The sequence below is a fragment of the Bidens hawaiensis genome, unplaced genomic scaffold (assembly GCF_021521415.1).
Source record: "Bidens hawaiensis isolate Kalapana, Puna unplaced genomic scaffold, B.hawaiensis_p1.1 tig00006390_1, whole genome shotgun sequence".
NCBI lineage: Eukaryota > Viridiplantae > Streptophyta > Magnoliopsida > Asterales > Asteraceae > Bidens > Bidens hawaiensis.
In genome coordinates this window covers 366,591-378,817 of record NW_027491431.1, presented here as the reverse complement: position 1 = coordinate 378,817, position 12,227 = coordinate 366,591, and the positions used below count along the sequence as shown (strand labels likewise).

The 12,227-nt window shown below is 32.6% G+C and overlaps 1 protein-coding gene across 1 annotated transcript; it reads left to right on the top strand.

Annotated features, from left to right (window-relative positions):
• Window positions 1-3,599: 3,599 nt before the first annotated feature.
• Window positions 3,600-10,928, top strand: LOC143632411 (GDSL esterase/lipase At5g45950-like). The gene is made up of 5 exons (XM_077100944.1): window positions 3,600-3,956; window positions 4,308-4,438; window positions 5,632-5,865; window positions 9,580-9,826; window positions 10,741-10,928. Exons 1-5 carry the CDS (start codon window positions 3,662-3,664, stop codon window positions 10,926-10,928), a joined length of 1,095 nt encoding a protein of 364 aa, XP_076957059.1. The 5' UTR covers window positions 3,600-3,661.
• The last annotated feature ends 1,299 nt before the right edge of the window (window positions 10,929-12,227 follow it).

Below are 12,227 nucleotides of genomic sequence, written 5' to 3'. Positions count from 1 at the left end.
TTTATAACTTTCAAAAATGCCAAATAGCCCTTAGAAACTCTTAAAGTCGCTTAAAAATGCATTTCTGGAACTTCAGGGACTAAAACTACCAAAATATCAAAGTCTGGTAAAAAGAGTCCTTAGCGATGCGCGAAGGAATCCTTAGCCCCACGCGAAGGAGCGCAGTTTCAGCTAAAATCGTTTTCGATACTCGTTTAATGCTAAATTTTTCCCTAAACGACCCTAAATCACGAAAATTAAGCTACAAGTTAACTAATATACTATTACGAAGTGTCTAGTCTAATTCCGTGTGATTTGATCAATATCTTGGAGATCACAAGACCCGATGTCGTCATCAATATATTATTCGTTTTCCTAATCGATTTGATTTCTTGTTCCATAAGTTGAACCATTGATTATGTAACCAAACCACACCTTCAAACCCTAAGGAGTTACTGAAATATTACTTTCCCAACCGCCACCTTCATTAAAACCTATGATTTCACCTTCGTTTTAGTATTTGTGTCTTCAAGAACAAACTGTTGTTTAACTTTAACGATTTCTAACCTTTGACTCAGTTTTTCTCCTCCTTATAGACATTATCCGGGTAAGCTGTCTTCTATAAAGTTGTTCTTTATTGCTCACTTGTCAATAACCCTCAATCAATTTCTATGATTGAGGGGAGTTGGCGCGTCAATTTGACTCAGAACCGTTTAAGGCTTATTGGTCAATAACTTTGACCAATCAATTTCTCACACTTCTGCTCGGAAACGACTTTTGGTCCAGAAGACTTATTTTTATCTTGAGATTTTAAGGCTACTGACCAAAACCCAAATTCCGACTTGCTATTCGGATTCTGGTCGGTACCAGCTCGCTTAAACATTTAATATCTCGTAACCGGAGTTCTAGACATTCGTTTGGATCGATTATGGGGGTTATGTTCTTGGTTTTAATCATAGTTTATTATCTCTAAGTTTTAGGTCTGTTTGGTTTGTCTCAGTCAGCACGTTAAAAGACGGTTCGTACATTTAATTATGTTTTTATTTTTATTTCTCGCACACTCGCCTAAGCAATAAGGTGAGATATCAATCCCCCTTTTATTTTAATGTTTTTAAATATTTTGGGAAGATATGCATACTAATACTTCCTTTTATATTGCATACATACACAAAACTAGCAAATGAATGATACGTATTCAATCAAATGTTATTTGTTACTTGCTTATGTGCTTACATTTTATCATATTCGGAGAGGTCCATCTTAATCACATTATAATTATATGATCATACGCCGTCCTAGTAGCAATAGCCTGTGTTCGAGAGGCATGGTCAACCGACAATCACATTTGTATGCAAGTCATAGTAGCCATAGCCTGTGTTCGTGAGGCATGGTCAACTGACACACTATTTGCTCACGGTTTGATTGATTATTACTCATATTATTGTTTGTGCAGTTATTATTTATTATTATAATTATTGTTAGTGTCAAAACTGATGATCATCTCACTCAACATGTGTTGTTGGCAAATCTCTATTTATTTTCTAAGCATATGCAGGTTATAAATTGATTTGAAGCTAAGGTGAAGAACACATAGAAAGACCTTAGATAATAAAATAAAAATAGTTATATTTTATTTTGTTTTGCTAATTTGTGAAACTTTGTGTACTTGATTGAAATTTGAAATAAATAAATAGATATTGTCATATTTTATATTGTATGATAATACCTTGTGAGCTGTGAATCACGGTTTGCACCACGACATTTTCGCCTTAGGTTGAGATGTGACAAGAATGCTCTTATTATTAGGATTTTGGAGGCCACAATTAAATTAAAAGTTAATTTCGCAAAATATTTTATACGAAAATCCTATCAAATATTGATATACTAAAAATTAATAGTCGTTTTTTTAAAGGATGTTATTTATAATTAAGAAACAATTTCTTAGTAAAAAAATAAACGGTTCATGGGTTTCACCAAACACAGATAGCTTTTAAACCGGGTTATAACATTTCATTTATTTATGAAACCCTTTCATTATCAAATGCTAAGTATATTATTAATTTTCTTACAATAAATTAAACTAAATCTAAATATATATATATATATATATATATATAAATAAATATTAAAAACGAATAATATAAATGAACCCTTATAATAAAAGAGGTAAAAGCTAGTAATCCATGTTCTTCAAATTATAAGAAACACTATTTCGCCCGACCTATTTTAATTAGTTACCCAACCACCACAGATCCACCACCAACCCAATTTATGACCCCTAACTATGCCTTATCCTATGCATATAAAAAGTCAGTGAAGATATATCATATGCCAATTATTGGGTTTCTCATTGGGTCCGTTATCATTCTAACAGCTGGGCGTCATGGTGCTATCCATTATTTATATTTCCCGCCTTTCCCTTATTTATATATGCAATCATTTATCGTACCAAATCAACTTAGTAATGCCGATATTGAAATGACACCCTAATGCTTGTTGCACATCAATAAATCATAGAGAACCCCGATAATGAAATGGCACCCTAATGTCAGGTTGTACATCAATAAATCATAGAGAGCTAGGATTCTTTTTACTATGTGTATTGTCGCGGGTTCAAATCGTAGATAAAAATAAACAAATCGTGAAGATGCATTCTATAAATGCAACAAAACAAGAGAAAAAAGAAATTGTGAAAAGAACTTAAAATGCAAGGAAAACACCAAAAATAACTAAGTAAAATAATTTATTAATATCTTACGCATTGTAAACTAACTTTGTTAAAGTTCAGTTGCAACCGTGTAAATTTGAATAAAATTAAACAGTTTTTAATTTAAACAATACATTTCTTTTAACAACGTTTGGAACTATCTACAATGCCCGAATGTGTCTACCTGAAATCGAATGTCAATCACCTATAATTTTGACACGCTCGGCCTGACTGATCATTTTGGAACACCATCAAAGAGGAAACATGCACATCCATATCATTGTGAAAAACCTCCTTGAATCAGGTTTTGAACTTGAGAACATAAAAATCTTAAGTCGAAAATAGGTAAATTTACACCACGTATAAACATTTTCGGACAAAAACTGGCAAATTTATACACCCTAATTAAAAAAACAGGGGGCCCGGGCCTCCCCAGGCCCTAACTAAGCTTCCCCCCCTGGTTGTTTGGGTGTGGTATGTACATAGCATGTCGACACGTCAACGAATTAATATTTTGATTCGATGTATTTTTATGTTGTCACAACTGTTTCAAGCCACTTGTCCACCGCCTCAAAAAATGGTTTCTATACTAGTGCGAATTGATGTATGTATGAATGTATGTATGTATATGCATGTATGCATGCATGCGTGTTTGTATGTATATATCATGCATGTCTTGTCATGCAATTTAATAGCAGACCCATTTAAAATCATGTCTCATTTGGGTTGTCCCGTTTAATGTTCACTAGCTTGTGAATATGAACAAATACAAAATACATGTTGATCGAGTTAATAACAATTTGAACAATCAAAATGATTTCTTTTTTTTTTTTTTTTTTGGGTAGCTGATGGCTTTTAATTGCATTTTATGTCTATAAAAGCCAAGGAGAGATCTCTATCTGATGCACATCCCAACAATATATCTCTCTCTATTCAACAAATATTCTTAAAACTATCATCTGAAATAAACTAAAAATGAAACATATAGCATGGGTGACCCTTAACCTATTAATGCTAATGTTCTTGTTTCAGGCTGTGATCACATGTAATGCACGTAGCATGGGGACTGCCCAAAAGCTAAGGGCTCTTGCAGCCAAGAATAATGTTACATCCATTCTGGTGTTCGGTGACTCAGGTGTTGATCCTGGTAACAACAATGATCTCCCTGACACATGGCATAAAGGCAACTTTTTGCCTTATGGAAAAGATTTTATTCGTTCCATACCAACGGGAAGGTTCACCAATGGCCGACTCACTACTGATTTCATTGGTAATGTTTAATATATAATCTTGCATGAACAACTGCAACTTCTAATTTTTAGATGGTTAATTTAGAGATGTAGTTATTGTTTCTAGATATTTTGAAAGTTGTTCAAATAGACAATTCGTTACACCTATATGAGCGAATTCAATTTGTATAAGTTTCTAAAAAATATTTAAAAGTACTTTACACGTCTCTAAACTACCTACAATTAAATCTACAAAATTCCGGACTTAATTAAACACCATGCATGCATTGATCGATACGTGTGGAAGGTGCCTTGTACCGTAAGTTTTGTAAAGTGTAAACCTTGTATGAGTTGATTGATTAATTAATTGTTGTTCGTTTGTGTGAATGCAGCTGCCGCTCTAGGTTACACAAACGAAATCAAAGCGTACTTGAATCGAAACCTGAAGGAAAAAGAGCTGTTGCATGGTGTTAGTTTTGCATCAGGTGGATCTGGTTTTGATGATCTCACATCAAATATCTCTGTAAGCCACATTCTTAAACATTTAAACTCAAGTCCCAGATCGATAATCAACACGAATTAGCAAATAACTCTCGTTTGTATTAATCAGAAAAAATAACTCAAAAAACTAATTACAACTCTCAAACCCTAACTCGGTTTGACTCTTGATGAACCCTAACTTAGTTGCATCTAGATGAACCCTAAGTCGGTTACATCGATCTCGTGTGTCTCAAGATTAACCCTAACTCGGTTACATCTTACACGTCATCTATAATGTCTAACCATAACTTGATTTATATAGACTAACCTAACTTCCTAGCCAAGACATTACATATTATAATTACACAACAATTAGGAAACATAATGTAATTAGGAAACATAACCAACTATGACCAGCTTGTTAACATTGGTCCCTCAAGCTCACTGATTTGTGACTTGGAGTCCGAAATTACTTCCAACATAAACGTGATCATACATGCAAATTAATCTGTGTATTAAGTTATGGATACACGCTTATTAATTGTAGCTGTTTATGACGTTTACAATCTACAAGCTAAGAGTTCAGTTTTGAATTCAAGAAAAAAAACAACAGACACAAAAAAACAACATTTTGACAAATCAAAATATTAGAAGAACGTGCTTTTGGGGAAAACCCTATCTCGTTGAAGACATTTTAATACTGACCTCATTTTGGTCAACAATAGGCTCCATTTGAGAAGATGTGTTGGTTTGTATATTCATTTCACGTGTTTGTGGCTTAATTGAGATCTAGGAAAGGAAAATGATGGTTGGGAATTTGTAGGGTCCAAATTATTAGATTAGGTTTCTTTGGATCAGGATGTAATTAATACTCACTTGTAAATCTCAATTAAAGAAAGATTTTATTCGGGTTAGCCTACCTTAAGGGAAATATTCTGGGGGAGGCTATGACTTTAATTAACATAGTATTCTTTTAAATTTATTGGATTTGGTAGACACACAAGCCTTTTAGAGGGGAGGATTCAGATTCAAGAAACAAGTATATTATTGGTTTTAAGTATACTAGAAGTGACATTTGCAGTTTCAAAAAAATATTACCAATTAAGATAATGCCCACTTTATCCATTTTTTTGTCATATTAACACATCCAAGGTCAAAGCTTACAATTATCATGATAAACAACCAGATAGTTTGCACTGATTGGCAAAACTGACTCTTACAACTTTTTTTTTCTAGAATGTTATACCTCTTAGCGAGCAATTGAAGTACTTCCAGGAGTACAAGATTCGTATAGAGCAGCTTGTTGGGAAAGAAGATGCTTATAAGATTGTGGAGAATGCAGTGTTCGTGTTGAGTATGGGTACAAATGACTTTTTACAAAATTACTACATTGATCCTACTCGATCCCACATGTTCACCATTGGTCAATACCAACATTACTTGATCAATTGCATGGAAACTTATGTAAAGGTAAGTCTTTTATTTTATTATTATTTTTTTTTTCAAAAGATAATATATAATTATTTGATTGGGTTTCCAAAATTTTTTTTTATAGATATGCATTTTATGAAAATTCAAATTTACGATCTTAATGTACGCATTATCACACATGTACGTAACTACATATGTTGAATTCTAGTTTTCCATGCATATGAATTTTCTTTCTTTTTTAGATTTATAATATAAGGTTTACTAGAATAGTAACTTTTACCGATAAAAAACTTGGATCAATAGCATAAAAAACCAATATACTTTCTGTATATATTCCCATAAAAGTCTGTTAACAATTTTTTAAACATAAAACACCAACATACTTTTCTTCTTATAAAAGTCTATTAACAGTTTTTATACATTAAAGTCTTACATGTGTTAAATTCAAACAAAATATTTTTGTTACGTATAAATGCTACGTGAGGAAAGAATTGAGCTGAATTAATATTTGAAGTTAGGTATGTGGGAAGACAAGGTCAGCTCAATGTTCACATTTTCTTTTATGCTTTTTGATTCAGTAAGTTGATGATAACAAATAATAGTTCAAAAAGAAATATTAAAAAAAAAAGTTGTAACATACAATTGTTTGGAAAAATTTTTTTAAGAAATATAAAGAAATGATTTTTATTGCTATCATAATGTAATTTGTCAAACAATGTTTTCAAGATTTCGTCAAATCATAATTACGAGATTTTTTTTTCTTAAATTTAGCATGTTAAGTGATTTTTATGATAAAAGAAGAACATATAGTATGTTGGTTTTTTTATAGACAAAATATTAAACGGTCTTTAATGGGAAAAAATAGAAACTATATAGGCTTTTTATTTGAAAAAAGAAATATTAAAAAATACTTGTAACATACAATGGTTTGGAAAATCTTTATTAAGAAATATAAAGAAATGATTATTTTACTATTATAATGTAATTTGTCAAACAATGTTTTCAAGATTTCATCAAATCATAATTACGACAATTTTTTCTTTAAATTTAGCATGTTAAGTGATTTTTATGATAAAATAAAAACATATAGTATGTTGGTTTTTTATAGACAAAATATCATTAAACGGTCTTTAATGAGAAAAAATAGAAACTATGTAGGCTTTTTATTTGAAAGAAAAATGTTAGACACGTTTACAAGAATAAAATTAAAGCATATTGTATTTTTTTTAATGATATTTGCCCAAAAGAAAGTACACTTGGTAATCATCGACGGTTAGGTAAAAAAACAGGGAACTTTTATGGTATAGGTGTGGATTCGTCAATGAATAGTGATGCATCTATGCTAGAATCGACGAATTACCCGACAAAACAAAGTAGTCATGGTTTTTTCACATAAAATTAGATGTTGCCCACAGAAAAAACCATCAGCGATGAATAGTTACTGACGAATATCTTTATCCATACCAAATTCCCTACTATGTACCTTTACCGATGGATCAAAGTAACATGATCAAAGTCGGAAGTGTATACCACCCTTGTTATTTACCTTTTACTTGTCGATACAGAAAAAAACATCAGCGATGAATAGTTACTGACGGATATCTTTATCCATACCAAATTCCCTACTATGTACCTTTACCGATGGATCAAAGTAACATGATCAAAGTCGGAAGTGTATACCACCCTTGTTATTTACCTTTTACTTGTCGATACATCGTGCATAAACACCTTTGGCTAATTCCATGTTTATCTCTTAAGTGTTACCCACAATTTAAACAATCCCAACATGTAATTAATATTTACTTTAAATTTTGACTTATGATTATACACAAAGTATACAATCTCAACATGATCGATTATACATATGTAATATTGTTAAAGTTTATTGTATATCAAAAATTAATAATAACTGAACTATTAAATTATGTATATGTAAAAAACTAAAAGCCGTTCATTTAAGTTAATATTAACTATAATAAAAATCTTTAAAAATGACTTCTCTTTGAAAATGACTTCTCAGAGTAATGAGCGTGTTACTTTCTTCACGTTTTTCTTTTCTTTTTCATTTCTAAACTTAGTTTTTCTTTTCTTCTCATTTCTAAGCTTTCATGTATGAATCAACCACTCAACCCATTATTTGGTCCGGAATTAAAAATTCTGCCTCATATACGGACCCTTGCATGCATGAAGTCTGTCTGTAAGAGGGCTGAAGCTGGCTGAAGCTACATTTAAGTATGAAATAGTTCATTTTTCTAATTCAAACTACATATTTATGGTGCTGTTTGTCTTTTTTTTTAAAGGGTTTGCGCATGTTTTTTTGGCTGTGCAGTGCGCAAACATTGTCATCTGCAGATTATTTGTTTTCTCGAATACATTTTATTAAAAACCGTCAGTGTAATCAAAGCATATCAATTCATCGTTTAATTAAATAAAAAATTACCTAAATTATAGAGATTAAAAATATGCGGGTATTTATTTCAGTATAATAAAAGTATTTATATATTTAATGAAATCATATCTATTTTTTTTATTAAATCAATTTATAAACACTTTTCAGTGTAGAAGATGAATGTGGGAAAAACTGATGAATGATGTAAGCTAGCTATGGTGATTAAATGTGGGATTAACACTTTATTTCTAAGTCATATTAATCCATGATAATTAAAGAAAAAGATATGCATAGCTTCATGATCTCCATTAAAACATCATTTTATTTAAGCATGTTGTTTACACTGACCACTGTTATGCTAGTAACCGTGCACGAGCTTCTATAACCTACTCCCCTACTAGCTTTAAGCTACATGTCGTCTTTCTACACAGATCAAATTGCATTTGATACTGTTGGCTATCCTATGGCTAACTCAAGTAATAAGTGCAAGCTCTTGTTAATGCAGACTTGGCTCGTCCACTTCTGAGATATTTAAAGTCTGCAGAGGTTAAAACACCACACCCTGCCGACACCCGCTGTTTACCACCACCAACCACCGTTTGCCAATACCACCATCCACCACCCACCCACCGTCCGCTACCACCGCTGTCTACGACCATCGTCCACCACCACCAATGTCCACCACCCACCATCGCCTTCTACCACCACCACTGCCCACCATCCGCCACCACCACCCACCACTATCACCATCCAGCACCACCACCACCGCCCACTACCATAATTTGTACACTACTACCAGTTTATTTTAGTAATCTACAGACGTTAAAAAACAAGCAGTCTTCTTCTTGCAAACTGCAGAGATTTGGTCCACATCTTCTTCTACAGATGTGTACAGATGTGGTCCGAATACTGCAGACATTTTACTTCTTAAAAACAAACTACGCCTATATTTTATTAAGTTATGTGTTGTGGATGCGCCATTAATGCCACATGGGCATGATGGTACCTGCTATACCACGCCACGCAAATTATATATGGGACACAGAAGGTGGGGAGCCCTCCACTAACCAATAAATTAATTGTGCAAATCAATCAATAAAAATCCACTTCACCCTACTTTACCATTTTCTTTAAATTTTTAAATAGTTTTAGTTATTATTTTAATTGGATAGTGACTAGTTTACCCTAAAAAGTGGCTAGTTATTATACGTGATAGTGACATGGCATGAAACTACCACTTGCTAGTTATCTCACAACAAGTAGCCTTAACATTTCTCAAATTCTTTAATGTATATATGCTAAGAAACAGTTTCAGTTATTGCTTCAAACAGTGGTGTCATTGTTTCCTTTAATGCACATTACAGAAAATGCATTCATTGGGAGTGAGAAGACTGGCGGTTGTTGGGATGGAGCCATTTGGATGCATGCCTCTGATAAGGACATTAAAGAACAGTGTTAATTGTGATGAAGATATGAACCAAGTGGCTCTCTCTTTTAATCTCTTATTGAAGACAAAGTTGTCTACACTCCAGGAAACACTAAACATCAGAACTGCCTTTGTTGACATTTACGGTGTCATTCAAAACATCTTGCAATACCCATCAAAATATGGTTAGTACTTCTAACCTAACTACTACGCGAAAAGGTAATTGGTTTTGACTGCCATAAATAGGATTATCCATGGAGGTTTTTACCACTGCAATTTAAGTCGCAAATCAGTCACAAAAGGCTATTTGTGACAGAAATCAAGTACCGTTGTTAATATCCAGTTTTCTAGTAGTGCCTATTCTCTAGCATTTATGAGTTGATTTACATACATTAAAGTTTGAAAGGTAGAATAAAACAATACAAATAAATATTATTTTTGTATAAATAACCGAAAACCAACATTTCTTTATGTAAAAAGATTGCAATAAATAAGATAATTATGATAATGATAGAGCATTAATAAATAAAGGGGTTGTTTGGTAATTTTATGTTCGGATTCAACATGTTTCAGAAACTTATCCATTAGATTGTGTCTTTTAAGGAAAGCAAACATAACCTACGTTGACCGAGTCAAAGGTAGCTCTTAATAGAATTATCAAGAGGCTATCAAGCAACCCCTAAAATATTAAACAAAGTCGAACCATAAAGTTTGAAGGCACTTAAATATGGGGTCTCTAGTTTCAACCATTCTTTATTGTAGTCGAGTTTGCCTTACAGTTGGTTATGAGGCCAAATGCATGTAATGCTTTTATGGTTAAAACAATTTACTAAATTCAACTTTTACCTTTTATATTTCACGAAATATATAGTTATAATTATCAAGTACCAAACACATATGCAACTAAACCAGTTAGTATACCATGCATGATTCTAAATGAATGTAAAATATCATTGTTTGTAAACTAGATATTGGTGTACCTAACTTATTTAAAGACAAACATTAACCTATTTTATGAACAAAAAAAATCGAATTGGAATTAGGTTCGAGACACTAAGTTTGTTGTTATACTTACAATTTGGTTAATTCAAATTGATAGGCTTTACGGTTACCAAAAGGGGTTGTTGTGGATCTGGATTAACAGAATTCGGTACAGCGTTGAAGGGGTTAAGTACATGTGCAGATCATTCAAAATACATCTACTGGGATGCTGTTCATTTCACAGAAAGCATGTATTCTATCCTCGCAGACAAGGCAATGGAATCTATAGTCGCAATCTTTAGTTAACCCCCAACAAATATCCGTATAATCCCATGCATGCATATGTGGTTTCTTACATATTTAAAATGTGTATTTTGTCTTTAATTATGTGTTTTATTGTGGATGAAGGTTTCTAGGATCTTAAATGTGAACTATTATGTTAAGTTAGGAATCCAGACTCTTAGCTTTTGTCAAGATATTACGCAGCTATTTCTAAGTTATTTGTTGTATCTTTCATTCTTATGATGAAGTTGAGTGATTCATGATATCAAATAGACGCCGTCATTTTTAGGGTTTCGCTAAAAGCGCATACCACGTCTTATTATTTTTATTTACGGAATTTAACTTTATCCCTCTATTAAATTAGTTAAATTGTTTCTCTACTTTACTCACTACGGATACATTTACCACCCCTTTCCCTTTTAGTGCTATGTGTGTTTCGAGAAGACTCATGACTGGCCACCTTGTACGAATCTAGATTGCAAAATAGATAGACAATTGTTGTTTTCTTTTTTTCTATAAGCAAGGTGTACTGCGAGTGAGATGTCACATATACAGATATGCCTTGCTTATGGAAAACAAAGAAAGAAAAAAGAATATGTTACTTGTTATTCATAAGATAAAAGGTTCAAATATCTATTCTAGTAGTGTCCATCAATTGGATTGTAGTTTCTTCAAATTAGTGTCCTTTTCATGTCAACAAGGATGAATGCATGAAGAATTACTGCTAATTAACACTTAACTGATACTAGCACATGCAAATGCACTTTTTAAATGGTGAACGAAGCAATCTACTTGACGGAAAAGCCACTATCAACCGACATCTAAATATGATTATCAAGTTAAAGAACGGTGACGGTGAATCATTTTTTTTAATTCGTAGTCCTACATAATAGTCAGGAAGTCGAAGTACTTGTACTCACAAGATCAGATCTATTTTAACACCGGGTCTGTCTGTGCATCCCATCACGCTCCACACTTGATAGCTGTTCTTTAGGTTATGAGGTAGGGGTGTATCTGAAATTTTCTTTGAGGCTATACCCTAGGAAAGTTCATGGCTCGGTTATGCTGATTAAGACCAAGGGCCCTGGCAAAAAAAAAAAAGAAAAAAAAAAACGAGACCAGCAAATCAGCAATAATAAATAAGTTTATAGTTGGCAGAGTTAAATTTTTGTGTATAAACATGTTTATGTTATGTTTATTTTTGTAGCTTTACTAGATGCAATCTACACGCACTTGAGAAAACAATTATCGATTCATTTAAATTCGACTGAACAATGTAAATGAGTGAGAAACACACCAATTGAACTGAAATCATGAACTAGT

Coding starts and splice junctions, on each gene's coding strand:
- LOC143632411 (XM_077100944.1), top strand. CDS start 3,662: ATGAAACATATAGCATGGGTGACCCTTAACCTATTAATGCTAATGTTC. Junction 3,957..4,307: donor ACTCACTACTGATTTCATTG/GTAATGTTTAAT, acceptor GTGTGAATGCAG/CTGCCGCTCTAGGTTACACA. Junction 4,439..5,631: donor ATCTCACATCAAATATCTCT/GTAAGCCACATT, acceptor TTTTTTTTCTAG/AATGTTATACCTCTTAGCGA.